The 19,572-nt window shown below is 44.5% G+C and overlaps 1 protein-coding gene across 2 annotated transcripts in view; it reads left to right on the top strand.

Annotated features, from left to right (window-relative positions):
- Window positions 1-19,572, top strand: part of ITGA6 (integrin subunit alpha 6) — a gene marked incomplete at its 5' end in the record, with an annotated part of 57,774 nt that overhangs the window by 14,149 nt on the left and 24,053 nt on the right. For both annotated transcript variants that reach the window (XM_014592058.2, XM_027776016.1), the window contains 7 exon segments: window positions 595-788; window positions 930-1,018; window positions 1,476-1,594; window positions 8,522-8,620; window positions 8,833-8,894; window positions 16,875-17,035; window positions 17,458-17,601. In XM_014592058.2, coding sequence (XP_014447544.1) covers window positions 595-788; window positions 930-1,018; window positions 1,476-1,594; window positions 8,522-8,620; window positions 8,833-8,894; window positions 16,875-17,035; window positions 17,458-17,601 — 868 coding nt within the window.

Raw genomic sequence — 19,572 nt, 5'->3', positions numbered from 1 at the left:
TGTTTTGTTGGTGAGAAAGAGATGGGGAGGTGGGTAAAAAAAAAAAAAAAAAAAAAAATGACAAGCTCCCTCAGCAGGGTCTCATGCTGCAGTCCTTCCCCTCACTTTCCCAGCCAGTCAAGATGGACTCAGGAACTGAATCCTGAGCTACCATATGGCTTCAGCATGATGTGCTTTCATTGTATTGCTGCAGCTGGACTTGAAAATACATATATTCATTTTGCTGTAGGGCATGTGCGCTCACCGAAGAGAGAGAGAGAGAAGAGGGCACATGAGAAATCACCCCCAGGGAGGATGGCCACACCTCAGTTCCTTCTCCATTCTCCTCTTGGGATTTTGGGTACATGCACACATGTGCTTGGGGTGATTTTTAAGCTACTGGGTCTGGGACCTGAACTGCAATTGGCCATGTGGGAGTCCTGTGCCTTAACCACCATGCCACCTGTTGGCCTCACTTTTAAAATGTTTTCATTCTAAGACATAATCCAGATTTGAAGTCTTTTCTATTGTATCTATTGTGTCTTTAGCACCTGGGCTGGCAGTGTCCCCTTAGCTTGCTAGTATTTTAGCCTGTGGTTCACATTATGTTTTTAGGTGGCAAGATATAGTTATTGGAGCACCCCAGTATTTTGACAGAGATGGAGAAGTTGGAGGTGCAGTGTATGTCTACATTAACCAGCAGGGCAGATGGAATAACATCAAGCCAATTCGTCTGAATGGGACCAAAGATTCTATGTTTGGCATAGCAGTCAAAAACATTGGAGATATTAATCAAGATGGCTACCCAGGTAAATAACAGATTATTAAACTGGTGTGATTTACAGATAGATTAACTGGTTGTTGAAATAATGAGGGCTTATGGCATCTTTTAAAAAATTGTATTGGAGTGTTTTAAAATTGTAATGTTTGCTGAAATATGTTGTCAACAGATATTGCAGTTGGAGCGCCTTACGATTCTTTGGGAAAGGTTTTTATCTATCATGGATCTGCAAATGGAATAAATACCAAACCAGCACAGGTAACCAAGGAACCTGGATGTCTGTAACTACAATGTTAGCTTTTTGCCTCGTAATAATAATAATTATGTTTAAATGATTTTTTCACTAGTCTTGTTTTATTTACATTATTTGCAAGTCTATAATATAGTATAGAATATGGATTTTATTTTACACATGTGCTATGGCAGATAAATACATAAATGCAATGACCCATTTATTTAATTTTCAAATTTCTTAGCATGTTTTGGGAATCAGAGTAATCCAGAGCAAAAGACTGGCCTGCCCTGATACCATAAAAGATGGAAATGTAGCATGTTCTCTTTAGCAGTATGCTGAATACAGGTGAGGCTGGGCAAACAGAACTGATGATCACTGGTACTTAGAAGGAAAGTGTCGAGCTTGAGTTCAAAATAAAAGCATCGATGAGAAGCTCACTTTGGTGGCCCAGTGCCGTTTCTCATGGGCTGTTTGTTTTAGGTTCTCGAGGGTAAGACACCTTACTTTGGATATTCAATTGCTGGAAATATGGACCTTGATCGAAATTCCTACCCTGATGTCGCTGTGGGCTCCCTCTCAGATTCGGTGACTATTTTCAGGTGTGTGCTCTCTGACTTTATTTACGCATGCAATAATCAGTTCAATCACAGTAAAATTTTGACCTTTTGGATTGAAATTTGCAACACCTATACTTCAAAGGCTGAGACTTGTAGAATTTTAAAGGTACTTCTTTTTCTTTTGATGGTAGTATAACAAGGTGATGGGGGCCTGCTGCAGGTAGTGTAGTGACTAAGGTGCTGGACTCCCACATGACCAACCATGGTTCGAGTCCCGAACCTGGCAGTTCACTTTATCACTTTCCTACTCTCTCTTGCTCTCTGGTGAGCCATTCTTTAAAAAAAAAAAAAAGAAAAAAGAAAAGGAAAAGATGATAACCCATTTTGTAAAATCTTGCTGTTTTGAAGTAATTGAGCAAAACATAGGTCAGAATTAATGTGTGCTTGCCAGAGAGGGACAGAGATAGTGAGAGGGAAAGTGAGAAATCACCTCTTGGGAGGATGGCCACAGTACAGTCTCTTCTCTTGGGATTTTGGGCATGCATGCACATGCACACAGCGTGATTTTCAAGCCACTGGATCCAGGACTTGAACTGTAGTTGGCCATATGAGAGTCCAGTGATGTAACCACTACACCATCTACTGGCCCCTCAAGTATACTTTAACAGTTTATTTTTATTAATAAACAAAACATAATATTTGACAGTGTAAAGAGCACAAAGCAGGAAATCCCCTATAATTCACCATTCATTAATAAACTCCAGAATTTTTTATTTATATCCTAGTCTTTTATTTTCCATGATCGTACAAGCATATTTAGCAAAATTGAGGTCGTAGGGCCATCTCCCTGGCATGACAGTGATGTTCTGTACAGACGTTGCCAGATACCACACAGTGACCACACTTTAGGCTGGACCCACACTACTTGACAACTGCAGTTCAGATCCTCCACGCAGTCAGCCAGGATCACAGTAAAAACACCCATCAGTGCCCGGGCTGGAGGCCTAGGGGAAAGGGACCGTGGCATGACCAGACCCTGTAGAGAGGGCTCCTCTCTCCCCTTCACTCTTGTGTGCACAAGTGTTCTTATCTGAATATATCATATATATTTTCCTTACCAACTTTGAATATAATTAATCTAATTGATTTTTGCCAGTGTGATATATGATCTTTTGACGTAATTTGCATTTCTTTGCTAATAATGGAAACATTTAGTTGGTTGTGGTTGTTTTTAATTCATGATAGAGCATGTTTGCACATGAGAGGGAGAGAAGAGATAGAGAGAGAGAGATGCACCTTCCAGAGTCATGTGGCAATCCCCTCCTACCGGTCCTCCGCCTGCCAGGATACTGGGCATGCAGACACACACGTGCCCAGCGTACTTCAGGTCAACCGGACCAGGGCCTCAAATCATAGTCAGGATGTGGCTTCAGGTCCATAGTTTCTGGTTGCTACCAGCTGTGCCACAGAGGCTGGGCCTTTTTTCCTTAGAGAATATCTTTAGGCCTAGCTGCAATGGCTCAGGCAGTAGGGCCATTGATGTGTGACGCTGAAGGCCATAGGGGAAAACTCCAGGCTAACTTCCTGGGGAAACCTGAACATGCCAGGTGTGCCCAGGCTGCATCTATGACCCTGGCTTGCTTCAGGGCTGGGGTGAGACAGCAGCACTAAGACCCTATTAAGGGTCTTCTCCCCTGTATAAAGGGAATAAATAATAAATAAACTTAAAAATAAATTTTAAAAGAAATGAGCAAAATGTTTATGTTCTTTTTTTTAAAGTTTTTGCTATAGGTTGTGTGCACTCACTGAGGGGGAGAGAGAGAAATAGAGAGAGAGAGACAGTGTGAGAAGGAAAGTGAGAAATAACCCCCCTAGGGGTAATTTCATGCTGCAATCCCTTTTCTTCCTCTTGGGATTTTGGGAATGCACACATATGCATCCAGCGTGATTTTCAGGCTGCCAGGTCTGGGACTCAAACCATTGTCAACCATGTGAGCATCCAGTGTCTTAACCCTGTGCCACCCGCTGGTCTCAGTGCCTTTTTTTTTTTTTTAAATAAATGAGCAGTTCTGAGCAGTTCTGGCCCTAGTTGCTTATGATAAAACATACCAGGAATGTTGGGAACCAGCAGTTAGCGTAATGGCTATGTCGCTGGACTCCCACGTAGTCGACCGCGGTTCGTGTCCCGGACCTGGTGGCTTAAAACTCATGCTGGGCACGTGTGCGTGCGTGCCCAAGATCCCGAGAGGAGAATGGAGGAGAAGGGATTGCGGCTTGACCATCCCCCCTGGGGGGTGATTTCTCGCTTTCTGTCTCTATGTCTCTCTCTGGCTGGCTGGCGAGCGCACGTGCCCTACAGTGAAAATCTCTAAAAAAAAAAAAAAAACAAAACATACCAGGAATGTGTACATGTGTGCCCAAGATCTCAGATGGACGGAGAAGTGAAGGAGAAGGGATCGTAGCATGACCAAGTCCCAGTGGGGAGTACTCGCTCGCGCTCACGCTCTCTCTCCCTTTCACTCACAGATAAATGCAGGCACCCTCTGGCAACTAAAAAAGGCAGTTTAAACTACCAATTTTGATCTGAGTGATAGCCCTATTATGAAAACTTGACTTCTTGTACCAAAATCTGCTTACCAAGTTTTCTTCAAGCTGATCTAACTTTAGTCAGTTAAATATTTGCCACTTTCTGTGTATAACTGACATTCTAATACCCTTGCCTTCCTGCCCTCATAAGTGGACTGTGAACCCTGTAACTTGTTCTGTTTTTCCTCACAGATAGTATGAAAGGAAGTGTCAGAATCCCTCAGTAACTGGAGGAAAACTGACCCCCTTGCTTTGCAAATGAGGAAACAGACGCCCAGGACTTGATTGAGTTTAAAGACCGAATTCTGATAGAATCTAAATCTTCCCAGCCTTGGTTCTGGGTACTATCCCACTGAAGCATACTAGTCTTCAGGATAGTTTGTAAACAGAAGCCAATGAAACCTGGGGTAGTCAAGCCAATAAGATTTGCTTTATGTATTAAAAGATACATTGTTTGGGGGACCAGCAGTTAGCGTAATGGCTATGTCAGTGAACTCCTATGTAGTCAACCACTGTTCGAGTCCCAGTCCTGGTGGCTTAAACTTAAGCCTGGAGCGTGTGCGTGCATGGCCAAGATCCCAAGAGGAGAATGGAGGAAAAGGGATTGCGGCGTGGCCACCACCACCACCCCTCCCCGGGGGATGATTTCTCGCTTTCTATCGCTCGGTCTCTCTCTGTCCTTCTGGCAAGCACACGTGCCCTATAGCAAAAACCTCTCCCAAAAAAAAGAAAAGATACATTTTTCATGAATTCTAAATACTGTGTCCTCAATTTTGTGTGTGTGATGTTTAAAAAACAAAGTAAAATAGGCCCTAGGCAGAAAAATATGTTAAAATATTTTCTTTTGAAACTTATGCCACACTGAAGCATGAATACTATTGCACGATATGTAAAGTACTGTTTCTGTGGCAACTTGATTTTAAAGTACTTGTGAATTTTCGCTTTTTAAATATGCTCTGAAAACTTAAGAATGTATCCAGTTAGTATCTCAGAAACTAGCAGCTGTATAAATATAAAATAAAAATACCAAAGTAAGTGATTAAGATAAAGGGAGGTTGCGAACAGGGAATATGGGCTATGTTTGCCCTTGTGCCTGCTCCTGCCTTCACCGTGACTGGATGGTGCCCCTTCTAGCCTACCAGTAGATTGATTCCAGAAGTTTGGGTTAGCCATTCGGGACTTGGAACACATTTTTCTGGAAAAATACTATTCTCCAAGATGGCCAAGTTTACCACAAGCCCACCGAAGTCAGCCTAACTGATTCCAGGTGGCAGTGAAGCATAGAGCCTGCTCAGTCCTGTCAGGGCTGCAGGGAGGGGAGAGGTGAGGGAGTATCTCTCCACCACTTGCACGCCCACACACCAGATACTTGTGTTTCTTGTGCTTGGGCAGAAGTCCGGCCTGAGGCCTGCAGGGAGAATACATCAGGGAGAGAAAAGATGTTTGTATATAGTAAGCAAAGCTAGGTGAGTCTTCTCCTGCATTTGAAGGAAATTACTTAAAAAAATATTTTTGAGGGACCAGCAGTTAGCGTAATGGCTATGTCGCTGGACTCTCATGTAGTCGACCACGGTTTGAGTCCCGGACCCGGTGGCTTAAACTCACCCCGGGCGTGTGTGCGTGCGTGCCCAAGATTCCGAGAGGAGAATGGAGGAGAAGGGATTGCGGCGTGGCCCCCCCCCCCCCCGGGGGGTGATTTCCTGCTTTCTGTCTCTCCCTGCCTGTCTGGCGAGCGCATGCGCCCTATAGCAAAAACTTCTCAAACACAAAAAAAATATTTTGAAAGAGATTTTTGCTTATAGGGCATGTATGTTTGACGTAGACACAGAGAGAGACAGTAAGAAGCCACACCACAATCCCTTCTCCTCCCGGGATCTTGAGTGCACACGTGCATGAGCCCAGTGTAAGTTTCAAGCCACTGGGTCTGGGACTCAAACCATGGTGGGCCATGTGGGATTCCAACAAGGTAACCACTATGCCACCCACTGGCTCCAAATATAATTTTTTTTAACTTTTTTTTTTTTTTTTTGGAGAGGTTTTTGCTGTAGGGCGCCTGCACTCGCCAGATAGACAGAGACAGAGAGACAGAAAGTGAGAAATCACGCCCCCCCAGGGGTAATGGCCACGCCGCAATCCCTTCTTCTCCATTCTCCTCTCGGGATCTTGGACACGCACGCACACGTGCCTGGCGTGAGTTTTAAGTCACCAGGTCCGGGATGTGAGCTGTGGTTGACTATGTGGGAGTCCAGCGATATACTTTACACTAACTGCTGGTCCCTCCAAATATAATTTTTAAAAGAATATTTTTCTTAAAAAAATTCCAGCTTCTAGCTATCTGCAGTATTGGAATGTGCAGAACAGAGATTGGAAAAGGTTAAGAGATTCAGGTTTTTGTTTACAGAGATACTGTGGAGCTAGAAAAGCTGAAGTCAGTTCTGGCAGTAGGAGCATGAAGCGTTACGGTTGGGGTGAGAGATTCAGGATTGTCTGTATTACCAGAATTCACAGCTACATCAGGGCCCTGATAATGAGCAGGTGTATATTGGTATAACCTTTGAAGGGGTATTTCAGCAAAAACTACTCATAATTAAAAATACACATATTCTTTTTTTTTTTTTTTTTTTTGGAGAGGTTTTTGCTATAGGGCACATGTACTCGCCAGACAGACAGAGACAGACAGAGATAGAAAGCAAGAAATCACCCCCCAGGGGGGATGGCCACACCGCAATCCCTTTTCCTCCATTCTCCTCTTGGGATCTTGGGCACAGACGCACACGCGCCCAGTGTGAGTTTAAGCCACCGGGTCCGAGACTCGAACCGCAGTTGACTATGTGGGAGTCCAGCGACATAGCCACTACGCTAACTGCTGGTCCCGTAAATGCACATATTCTTTGACTCAGAAATTCTGCTGCTAGGAATTTATCCTACAGATAAATTCAGCGTGAATAGATATATGCATGAGGGGTTGTCAGAAAGTTAGTGGGAAATGCATATTATGAAGAAACCGCATAGATTTTCATGTTTCTGCACCAAAATAAACTTAGACTTTAACTCCAGTTTTCCATGAACTTTCTGAAGTCTGCCTGTATAAGGATCCTTGTCAAGCAGAAAGCTTAACAGCAATGTGACTGTCCACTGTTCCAAGACTGATTAAATAAAGGATGTGTTGTTGACGTAGTGCAACACCACTAACTGCAAACACCACTGAGCTACATGTATGTTGCAGGCAGAAGACCTGAAATGTTCATGAGTGAGAAAAAGCATTGTTCAGCACAGTCAGCATAAAAACACTCCCATTTAATTGAAATGATATATTTTAGATCATTTTAACAGAAACACATGGACTGACATGTTTCTGAAAAAAAATATAGGCTACTTGGGTGTCTGGGTGGGAATAGAGACAAAATATTTGTTTTAAAACTCTGGAACTTGGGGCTGTTTCCGTGGTTTGGTGATTAACACAGCTGGATACACATGGCTAACCACACCATCCGAACACCAGACCTAGCAGTTGGGGAAACATGCTGGGTGCATGCGTGTGTGCCACAATTCCAACAGGGTGGGGAAATGGAGAAGGGATGGTAGCATGGCCATGCCCCATTGGAGAAGTGATTTCTCTCTCTCCTTCTCTGTCATTGGTGAGCACATGTACCCTCTGACAAGCTAAAAAAAAAAAAACAAAAAAAAACCGGGGTGGGAGGCAGGGGTTGCGGCAGGTGGCACAGTGGTTAAGGGTTCAGGATTCCCACATGACTGACCTTGATTTGAGTCCTGGACTGGCGGCTTGTGCTCTTTCTCACTCTTTCTCTCTTTCTCTATCCCTCTCTGGTCAAATTAAGATAAATAAAGTTAAAAATAGTTATTATTTTAAAGTTAAAATAAATAATAAAGTTAAGTAAAGAATTCTTTTAAAACAAAACAACTTGGGGCCAGCTGGTGGCAAAGTGGTAACACAATAGAACCCACATTAGGAAAGGTCCTGGTTCGTATCCCAGGATGTCCCTGAGTACATACCTACCCATGATCCAAGCAAGTTATGAGTTGGGGACATTGTGGGATGGGGACTCTGTTAGGGGTACCTATCTGTTTCCCATGGAAGAAATAAAACCTAAAAAAAAAAATACTCTGAAATATTTATACTTGTGTGTATGTACTCATCAGTTTATATGTTTTAAAACAAACATTGTATAATCAAGCTGTAAATTCTATGCATTTATATCTATTATTTTCTTGGGCAGTAGGGAAAAAAATTATATGTGCATTTTCCTTTGTTGTGCTATTTAAGGTGTCCTCGGCAGTGAAGGATACCATCTAGTACGTAAATTGATCTCATGTTCAAAGCAACGAAAAACTTAGCCTTGTTTCTCACTCTTTGATCTTCAGAGCCCGGCCCGTGATTAATATTCAGAAAACCATCACCGTAACTCCCAGCAGAATTGACCTCCGCCAGAAAACGTTGTGCGGTGCGCCCAGCGGGATATGGTGAGAGTTCCATTGTGGCTATGGGCTCTTCCTCAGTTTCCCCCGTGGCCCTGAGAGGAGCACAGAGAAGATGGAGGAGAGGGCTGGGTAGAGGGAAGAGGAGCCTGTTAAGTGACTCAGTGGGCAGTGGGAGGAGGAGAGCTGAGGGACACGTGGGGATTTTCCACAGCAATAGTGCATCTTTTCAGAAACGTGTGTTTGATTTTATACAGCCTCAAGGTTAAAGCCTGCTTTGACTATACTGCCAAACCCAGTGATTATAATCCTTCAATAAGTAAGTACCTAGTACATTTTTTAAAAAATTATTTTCTAGCCGCCAGGTTGAAGATTCTGCATAAATGGTATAAAAAGAAATCTGCAGTGGCCAAAATGGGTCCGTAAATTCTTAAAGAATGAGTGTCTGTTGTCTCCCCTTTAATGAGAAGGGCACACACAGCGCAGTGAGAAAGGAAAAACTCCATTTGGTCTCCGTTTGAATTTCCCAGAGCAGCTGGTGTAGGACAGACTGCCTGGGAAAAGTACTTACTTGCTACCACAGCCGTTTCCTCCATGTCTGTCTTTGCAAAGCAGTGTGGAAAATCGGTTTTGTGGTCATGCGGGGTGGGAGGTGGTGGCAGGAGCCAGGCCCAGCAGAGACTTGTTGCCAGATTATACTTTATTTGTTCCTGTCCTCTCCTGCAGAGGTCCCTGTGGCCCAGACACCTGAGCTGTGTCCTGAATGCCGGCCCCTGGGGGAGCCCCAAGGGGGTCCTGAGAGGTCAGAGACTTCGCCCCTGCTCCTGCTTCCAGCTTTGATGCTGGCTGATCTACTGTACAGGGCAATTCCCCAGATGTTTGAGATTTTTTTTTTGCTCTTCAGTTTTTAAAAAGTCCCTACTAGTGGGAGCAGATGGTGTAATGGTAACATCACTGGGCCCCCATGGAGTCGACTGTGTTTCGAGTCCCAGACACAGTGGCTTAAAATTCATGCTGGGCTTGTGTGCATACATCTCCAAGATCCTGAGAGGAGAATGGAGGAGAAGGGATTGCAACTTAGCCTTGATTTCTTGCTCTCTGTCTCTCTGTCTATAGCAGAAATCTCAAAAAAAAAAAAAAAAGTCTCTACTAGTAATTACTACATAGGGTCGTGGGAGTGTTCAAATGGGAAGATGTGGCCAGAGCAGTTTGTCATTTGTAAGGTATTGTTTTGCTTGCTTTCTTTGTAATCAGAACAGGAGTGTCGTCATGAAGTTTAGCAGCGCTAGCCATGCCATGTTCTGATGGCAGTAATCATAGCTAAGGTCTCTCTGGCATGTGTCACTAGTAGCCCCACCTCCTCAGGTGGGAGCTACCTGACCCAGGTCCAGAGTCCAAGTGTGGGTGTGGGAATTTAAATGTTTCCCCAAAGAAGGAAGTGAGAGAACAAGGGCATTTCCATCCCGGATCAGGCTATGGCCCTGGCAGCCTGGAATTCCAGTGTGGTGTATATGACTCACTCACTGCCAAAGGACGCTTTGTGAAGGACAAGGTCCTTCTATTCTTGTCACCTGTTGTCAAACTTTACCTTCAGATAATGGGTTCTCAGCTTTTCTCTTTGTTCTCTACAATATTACTGTTTCCTTTATTAAAAAAATATGGCCCAAATGCATAGCTAACCTGTCAAAATAAAAATAAATACCATTTAAAAATAATAGTAGAGAGCCAAATAATGGCCCAGTGGTAAAATATGACACTCTGATGCACACCCATGTGGAAGTTTTCAGGTTCACAGCTGGAGAGCTCCTTGGCATGCTGAGTGTTTGTGTGACTGTGGTCCGGGCTAGCTGCCACGGGCTGGATTGTGGCATCAAGACAACGTTGCAGTGCTGTCTTCTCCCTGTCTCACTTCTAGTGATGGGAGAACACGTGCCAGGCCAGCCGGTGGTGTGGTGGTGAAGGCAGCTAGATCTCACGTGGCTGACTAGGTGGTTTGAGTTCTGGATCCAATGGCTTGAAAAACATGGTGGGCAAATACACACACATGCCCAAATCCTGAGAAGAATGGAGAAGGAATGGTGGAGTGGCCATCCCCTCCAGGGAGTGATTTCTCACTTTCTCTCACTCTCTGGTTCTCTCCATTCAGTCATGGAATAAGTAAATATACTTAAAAATATGATAATGAAAGAAAATGTCTTAATGTCCCAGATTTAACCTAATGTAGAAACAGAAAACATGACTACACCAAGAACTAGCGTGCACAATGGTGACACCTCACTCACAGATCATGACTCCGTTCTTAGCTGTGATTTTCTTTTTTTTTTTTTTAGAGAGGGAAAGTAAGAAAGCATCCCACAGAGATTACCACGCCGCAGTCCTTTCTCCTCATTCTCCTCTCGAGATTTTGAACATGCACACACATGTGCCTGGCATCTTTTGTAAGCTGCTGGGTTTGGGACTCGAACCATACAGTTGTCTGTTGGAATCCAGCTGCCTTCACCACCACCACCGCACCCGCCTGACCTCTTAGCTGTACTTTTAATTCTTGTTTAATTTTACGCGTAGTTTCAGTGTTACATAAGCAGGTAGAATGAAGATACTGACTTATGGTAGATTGAATAAATTATGAAAAGTAGCAGTTTACATAAAGGCTTTTATTTTTACGTTTTTTTAGATTTTTGCTATAGGTTTTGTTTTTGAGAGGCTTTTGCTATAGGGCACATGTGCTCACCAGAAAGAACAGAGAGGGACAGAAAGACAGAAAGTTAGAAATCACCCCCCAGGGGGCATAGCCATGCCGCAGTCCCTTCTCCATTCTCTTGGTATCTTGGTACGCACGCATACGTGCCCGGTGTGAGTTTAAGCCACCGGGTCCAGGACATGAACCACATAGACTACATGGGAGTCCAGCAACATAGCCATTATGCCAACTACTGTTTCCAAGAGATTTTTGCTGTAGTGTACATGTGCTCACCAGAGAGACAGAAAGCGAGAAACTCCCTCCCCTCACCCCGGGAAGATGGCCATGCCGCAATCCCTTCTCCATTCTCCCCTGGGATCTTGGGCACGCATGCACGCACACTCACCGGTGTGTGTTTCAAGCCTCTGAACCTCTGTAGGCCATGTGGGAATCCAGCGATGTAACCACTACACCATCTGCTGGTCCCCATAAATGTTTTTAATAAGAGATAGTCTGCTTTGACCCAATTTTCACTGTTATAGATGTACTTAGTCTTCATCTGTGTTGTTTAAATTTCTTTCTTCCATGAAAAGAGAACAGAGACAGCACCCTGACAGAGTCTTTTTATTCATTTTGTAATTTTTTTTAATTGATGACAGTGCACATGTATTTTATCACTCCATCACTGGCCCCGAGCCTTCATCTCTCCAGGTCGCCAACTGTCCTCAGGTGGCTTCTTCATCTCCCATTTGTCGGGCCATTTCCTTGCTGTGGGTCTCCCCAGCCGGACCTGCACACCTTGTACGAAACATCGTCAGTGTGGACGTGCAGTGACTTGTGCACAACAGGGAGCTGTGACCTCCATCCATCCTCTTTGCTTTCTGATGCAGCCGGTGTTTGGTCGAGCATAGGAAACAACTTTTTGCATGACTTCTAGTGACAAGAAAACATAAGCCAGGCTAGCCAGTGGTGTGGCGGTGAAGGCAGCTAGATCTCACATGGCCGACAGTGTGGTTCAAGTTCCGGATCCAACAGCTTGAAAAATGTCCTGAGCATATGCGCACACACACCCAACATTCCAAGAGGAGGAGGAGAAGGGACTGTGAGTGGCCATCCCCCCGGGTGTGCTGCTCACTTCCTTCCCGCCCCCCTTTGGGTGAGCACTCATCCCCTTTGGCAAAATGAAAAGTAAAAGGAAAACATACCATAATTCCTCAGGATCACTCGTCCTTTCAGTATCTTCTGTGTTGTTTTTAACTCAGTGTTGTACTTGCCACTCGCCCACCTAAATAACAGGCTTTCGCCACTGTTTGGTAGTACATTAGCGACACCAGGAGAGGCGGGAGTTTCTTCAACTAGGCAGGGAGAGGACATGGGGAAACAGTTTTATTCCTCTACCCTGATGGACATTTTTTTTTTTCTCCAGACCATTCTCAGTTTGAGTATAGAAGTAAAATCTCATCAGATCATCAGGACACTCCTTGTCTTCCCCCAAATTAACTACTTACATAAGATAAATTACAAACTTTCTCCTAACATTAATGCAGCAGGTGATGCCAGGAGTATCACTTTTATATATTGTAACTACTCTAGTAACCAGGAGTTTCTTGATGGCTTGCTATGGGTAGACAGTTGTTTCTTTTCTTTCCTTTTCTTTTCTTTTTTTAAAGAGAGATTTTTGCTATAGGGCCTTTGTGCTCACTGGAGAGACAGAGACATAGAGACAGAAAGCGAGAAATCACCCCCATGGGAGGTAACCATACCACAATCCCTTCTCCTCCATTCTCTTCTCGGGATCTTGGGCATGCATGTGCACAGCCTAACGTGTCTCATACCGTGGGGTCTGAGACTTGAACTGCAGTCGTGAGGGAGTCTAGCGATAAAACCATTACGTCATCTGCTGGTTTTGACAGTTGTTTCTTTGAAGACACTCGAAGAACAATTTATTTGTTTTTGTCCCTTGTACTTTCATAGTGCTGGGAAATTGTAAACAAAATGAAACAGAACTTGTACTAAGCTACAAAGGTTAGTATATCTAACATGCTCTCCCAGAATCCCAGAATATGAAGTTATTGTTTGACCAGCCTGTTTTAACTTGGCAATTCTCAGATGTGCTATTCTGTACATACAGATATTTATAATTAAGCTTTAATGAGTATTCTACTTGGCTTGCCCCTTGAAAGGTGAGCAGAGGTGACCCGCGAGGATGTTAAGATGATGCCCTGTCTGGAGGGTTAGGGAAGGTTAGAATGGGCTTGGTAGATGCACCGTTTTTTAATACGCCCACGCCCTCCCATGCTTTTGCCGTGAGAGGCACTCAGCATCTGGTTCATTGTGAAGTTGACAGGTCACTGATAAGTGGATGATGTCAAGGCTGCAGAGGCCCTAAAATGGGGGAGCACTTCATTTGGCAACTGTGACATTTATGAATTCTTCACATGGACACAGAAATTGCTACTGAAAATGGCTAATATTTGTCAGTTTTGGCCTTACATATCTGAATAACTGTTGTTTCCGCATAAGAATAATGTCACACTATATGTGCGTGTTTGTGCACGTGTGTGCACATGTATACACATGTTGGTGTGCATGTTCATGCGGAGCCATTAGTCCTGCTTCTGGGCATCTATTCTATGAATGCCGTTTCTATCAGGTGTTGTACAATCACTGAGGAGAATACGGTGATGAACAAGACTGAAGTGGTCCCTGTCCTGCTTTCCCACTGAACGGGGAGACAGTCCCAGGGTAGTGGGATAAGGGTAGGGACTGAAGAAACAGAATGTTCTAGGATCGAGGCTGGCAGGTGGCGTGGTGGTGAAGGTGCTGGACTCCCACACGGTCCACCGCAGTTCAAGTCCTGGACCTAGTGACTTGCTTTCTCACGTTCCCTTTTTCTCTCTCTGTCTCTGTTCAAATTTAAAATAATAAATAAATAAAATAAAATAAATAATGAAAAACAAAGAATACTGTAAGATCCCACAGTGGGAGCCAGGGCAGGCTTCCTAGAGGAAGTGATGTTGGAGGTGAGATCTGAAGGAAGAGTAGGAGTAGCCACGCTGGCAGGGAAGGTGGGGAAGAAGGATGCAGCCAGCCAGGGAGGGAATAAGGCAAGTGAGACCTGACATCGCCGAGGCTGTGTAAAGCAGCTATCTCCCATTCTGATACAGACAGCTGCTGTTATGTCAAAGAGGGTGCTACGATAAGTGCTTCCGGGTGGGCAGGCGGCATGTGGTTAAGGTGCTAGACTCCCACATGGCCAACCACGGTTTGAGTCTCAGACCTGGAGGCTTGCTTTCTCTTTCTCTCTCTCTGACTTTGTCTCTCTCTCTCTCTCTCGAGTGCACATGCCCTATAGCAAGTTAAGAAAAATTAATTATTAAAAAAAAAAAAAAGATAGGTGCTCAGCCAGCCCTATGTGGCAGTGGTTACGTGCTGCACTGTAAAAGCCAAATCCCACATTGCCAGCCACGGTTCAAGTTCCAGCCCCAGGGGCTTGAATACCATGTCAGGGCACTCGTGTGCCCAGGATCCTGATGGGATGGAGAACTGGAGGGAAAAGGATTGCAGCATGTCCAGGCCCACTGGGGGGTTCTCTTTCTGATGTAAACTGAAGCAAAACAAAAAATACACGTTCTCATAAAGGTTTCTTTCAAGTCTACCGTGGATATTAGAATGTGGGCTGTCCACTTTGTACATTTTCTGTTGTTGATTGTTTTTCCCTCGAGTCTGCCTTCTCCAGCCCTCTGCACATTTTGGTTTGCTGTCCCTTCCGATGGGTCATGAGTGCCAAACAAATGGAAGTGATTCCCTATTGGACCAGGAAAGCCGGAGTTAGCAGCCACATCCACAGAACCAGCAAATAATGCGTTCTGAAGTCAAGAAATGGGGTTTGGAGATCATCCAGATTCTGACTTTTCTCCAAGCTGCATTAGTATAGCTAATCAAGAGCAGGTCCTTCGGGACCAGTTGGAAACTTTGGCTGTGGGACCTATATTATGCTGACAGTAGGCCCTCTGCCACTGAAGGGAATAGAGTTTACCTCTTAGCTCTTTAATTGTTTTCAGTGAAAGGTCCCATCTTGTTGTGAAAAAAGACTTCTCCATCTCTGGTAAATACTATTCTCCAATATATATTATTACCCTACTTAGGCATCTTTTTATCAGTGCTTTCTAACTTTACTATGTGTAAGAATTACCAGATGAGCTGTTAAAATGTTAAAATGCAGATTCCATGGCCAGTGGATGGCTTGGAGGTTAAAGCACTGGATACCACTTGGCCAACTTTGTGGTTTATATCCTGGACACAGCAGCTTGAAAATCACACCAGGTGCATGTGCATGTGTACCCAAAAATCCAGAGAGGAGATTGGAGAAGGGATTGTGGTGTGGCCATCCCACCATCTGGGGGGTGATTCTCTTTCTCTCTCCCTCCCTCCCTCTCTCTCTCTCTCTCTCTCTCTCTCTCTCTCTCTCTCTCTCAAGCACACATACCCTTTAGCATAAATTTTTTTTAAAAAAAGGAAGATGAAGAAGTGCAGATTCCAGCCCGCTGGTGGTGCAGCACTAACACCAAGGCTCTGCAATGCTGCACCACACAGAGGCGTCCTGGTTGGTTCCAGACATCTCCCTGCACACTGGTGCAGCACTAACACCAAGGCTCTGCAATGCTGCACCACACAGAGGCGTCCTGGTTGGTTCCGGACATCTCCCTGCACACGCTGGCTGCAACACGCATGCCTGGGATCCAGGCTGGCTGAGTGGTGGGGAAATTCTGTTGGAGGTACCTATGTGTTTCTTTCTCTCTTTGTCTTGTGGAAGACATGAATAAACTTGGGGAAAAGATACAGATTTAGGAGATCTGACTAGGGCCGGAGATTCTCCATTCCTAACAGGCTCTTAAGAGATGCTGCAGTTCTTGAGACCTTTTTGAATAACAGCGGTGCACATCATTTAAGCCTTGGACTCTTGCATGGAAAAGGATCCATTTACGTCCTTATTGGGTCCCTCTGCTTACTCTTAGTATTCTGTGGGTTCACAAAATTAAGCCAGTAACAGATTGATTCTTAGTAGTGACTGTTGAGAGGTTTTGACTTATTCTGGAGCTCCCCCAGGTGGCCCAATAAAAATTTAACTGTAAAACATTAACTACCGTGGGAAGGAAAGGACAGCTTGGATTGAAACATTACAAATGGCCAATGTGGAAATATGAAGAGAAACCATGGCAGTGGGCAGGGCCAGCAGGTGGCATGGAGGTTACAGTGTGTGGCTCCCACATGGATAACTGTAGTTTGAGTTCCCAAACTAGTAGCTTGAAAATCACACTGGACAAGGCGAGTGTGCCTTCACGCTCAGGATCCCGAGAAGAGAATGGAGGAGAAGGGATTACCGAGTGAGCATCCCCCACAGGGGGTGATTTCTCACTTCCCCTGTCTTTCTCTGTCTGGCAAGCACACACGCAAACACACATGTGCCCTCTAGCAAAAATCTTGGGGGGGGGTGGAATGGCAGAAGTGGTATTCTGCAGGGAATTAAAATATTTCACAAAAGGAACTGAGCGTACTTAAAGCTGGATTGTACATTAATGCACTTTAAGTTAATGTCATTTTGTTACTTTTATCTAGCCATTTTGGGCACACTCGAAGCTGAAAAAGAAAGAAGAAAATCTGGGCTGTCATCAAGAGTTCAGTTTCGAAACCAAGGTTCTGAACCCAAGTACACTCGAGAACTAACTCTGAACAAGCAGAAGCAGAAAGCATGCATGGAGGAGACCCTCTGGCTGCAGGTGAGGACGACACACAGGCCGATCCCTTTTAGAGAACAGAAGCCAGCATTCATGGGGACATAGATAAATTTCTGAAATGTATTCTAGCAACCCATTATTCAGCACAAGATAAAGCGTTGTGAGGCCAGCAAGTGGCACGGTAGTTAAGGCACTGGACTTCCACATGGTGGGCTGTGGTTCAAGTCCCCAACCCTATGGCTTGGCTGCACCTGTGCATGCCTCCAAGATCCTGAGAGGACAGTGGAGGAGAAGGGAACATGGTGTGGTGTGGCCATTGCCCAGTGGGGTGGTTTCTCACTTCCCCCTTTCTCTGTCTCTCCAGTGAGCATGTGTGCCCAATGGCAAAACAAGCAAAGCTGTCACTTTAGAGTTCCCCTGCAACATTTATACCATGCTTAACTATATCACTGTATTCTTTCCAGGAAAATATCAGAGATAAACTGCGTCCCATTCCCATAACTGCTTCCGTGGAAATCCAAGAGCCAACCTCTCGTAGGCGAGTGAATTCTCTTCCAGAAGTTCTTCCGATTCTGAATTCAAACGAACCTAAGACAGTTCATACAGATGTAAGTCTTTCTGACTTGTTTGGCCAAAGTTTCTGCCACGTCATGATGCTAAGTCAAATGTCTTTGAAGGCAGTAGAACTAATATTTTGTCATAAAGGTAATTCTTTTGTATTAATACACTTTTTAATATATGCAAAATTTATTGGAGGAGATCCTATACTCAAAATTAGCCATGAATATGGAAACATGAAATGCAATTTGGGACCAAAGAGTATATTTTTCATCAATTTCTTGGCCAGTGTAACTTACTGAAACAACAGAGCTTATATTCTCACGTTATTTCTCTGTAGCTGGTCTTAAGTAGAAAGGAAACTATATTTTACCATTAGGAATATTGAAATATAGAAAATAAGTCGTTAGTTGGAATATTAAAACCAAGGAATATCAGGCTGGCTCTGTGGCCTCATGGTTAAAGACAACAGAATCCCACATGGTCAACTCTGCAGTTTGAGTCTGACCCAGTGGCTTGAAAAACATGCCAGGCACTTGTGCGCGCATACCTGAAATCCTGAAAGGAGAGCAAAATGGAGGAGAAGGGATCGCACCATGACCATGCCCCTCGAGGGGCATTTTCTCTCTCCCCCCCCCCCCTCCTGTTTCCCTGGGGGGTGATTTCTCGCTTTCTGTCTCTATGTCTCTCTCTGTCTGGCGAGCACACGCGCCCTATAGCGAAAACCTCTCCAAAAAAAAAAGAAAGAAAGAAATCAAGACATATGAAAATTCAGCAAGATAAAAAAAATTACTATTAGCAACCAAATACTCATTTTAGTGCCTAATGTATCCCGGTCTGTCTGAGGAAGCTTGCCAATTGCCTCATGTGAACATAGGGTCTGTTGGCTGAAGCTTGGGATGGCTAAGCTGCAAGGTGAGCCTGGGGAGCTGTGACATCCTGACTGGGCGTTGTGCACTGGAGTGACCACCTCCAGGCTCCTGGTTTCAGCGGCTCGCTCACACAGCTTTGCAGAAGCGAGGACGTGCCACCTTTGGCTCCGGAGCTCATACTTAAATTCACACATTGTCGATCCTTTGTCACCAAATGTTCCTTATATTTTTGTATACATCTTGTACTTTGTTATCAGGTTAATATTTCTTGTGTACGTTCCCAGTGCCAAAGGCACATTAAATGTAACAGGCAAGGAGACAGTTTTCCTCATTGTTCATTGAGCACTCGTTAGCATTATGCTAGAGACTCTGTTATTCGCCATCCTGATCTTCAACTCTTTGTTCCCCATTAATGTACAGTGGGGCTCAGAGTAATAGTAATTATTTATTTAGGGACCAGCAGATGACATAATGGTTACATCCCTGAACTCCCATGTAGTGGACCACAGTTCAAGTCCTGGACTTGGTGGCTTAAAACTCAGCGCTGGGAGCATGTGCATACATGCCCAAGATACTGGAAGGAAAAGGGGTTGCAGTGTGGCCATCCCCCCAGGGAGGGATTTATTTTTGTTACTATTGCTATTTATTTATTTTAAGTTTGACCAGAGAAAGACAGTCAGAAAGGGAACATGAGAAAGCAAGCTACCAGTCCTGGGACTCAAACCATGGCCAGCCATGGGGCGTCTAGCTCCTTAACCACGATGCCACCTGATGGTCCCGTCATTTTTATTTATTTATTTTATTAATTTGCCAGAGGGAGGCAGAGCAAGAGAGAGAGAGAGAGAGAATGAAAGTGAAAAAGCAAGCCGCCAGGTCCAGGACTCAAACCACAGTCAACAGCCATGTAGGAGTCCAGTGCCTTCAAGCACCTTGCCACCTGCCATCCACCATCATTTTTATTGTTATTGTTAGAGGATGAGCACACTTACCAGAGAGAGAGAACACCATCTCATGGATGTGGTCACACTGTAATCGTTTTTCCTCTTTTCTTCTCTTGTGCCAGGAATTTGGTCATGTATGCATACGTGCCTTACATGTTTATTAAACCACTGGGACCAGGACCCAACCATATGGGATCCAGCTCCTTAG

The sequence above is a fragment of the Tupaia chinensis genome, unplaced genomic scaffold, assembly GCF_000334495.1.
Source record: "Tupaia chinensis unplaced genomic scaffold, TupChi_1.0 Scaffold000056_1, whole genome shotgun sequence".
In the NCBI taxonomy this organism is placed as follows: domain Eukaryota; kingdom Metazoa; phylum Chordata; class Mammalia; order Scandentia; family Tupaiidae; genus Tupaia; species Tupaia belangeri.
Note: the sequence above shows the minus strand (reverse complement) of the source record. Positions and strands in the feature narration are given on the sequence as shown.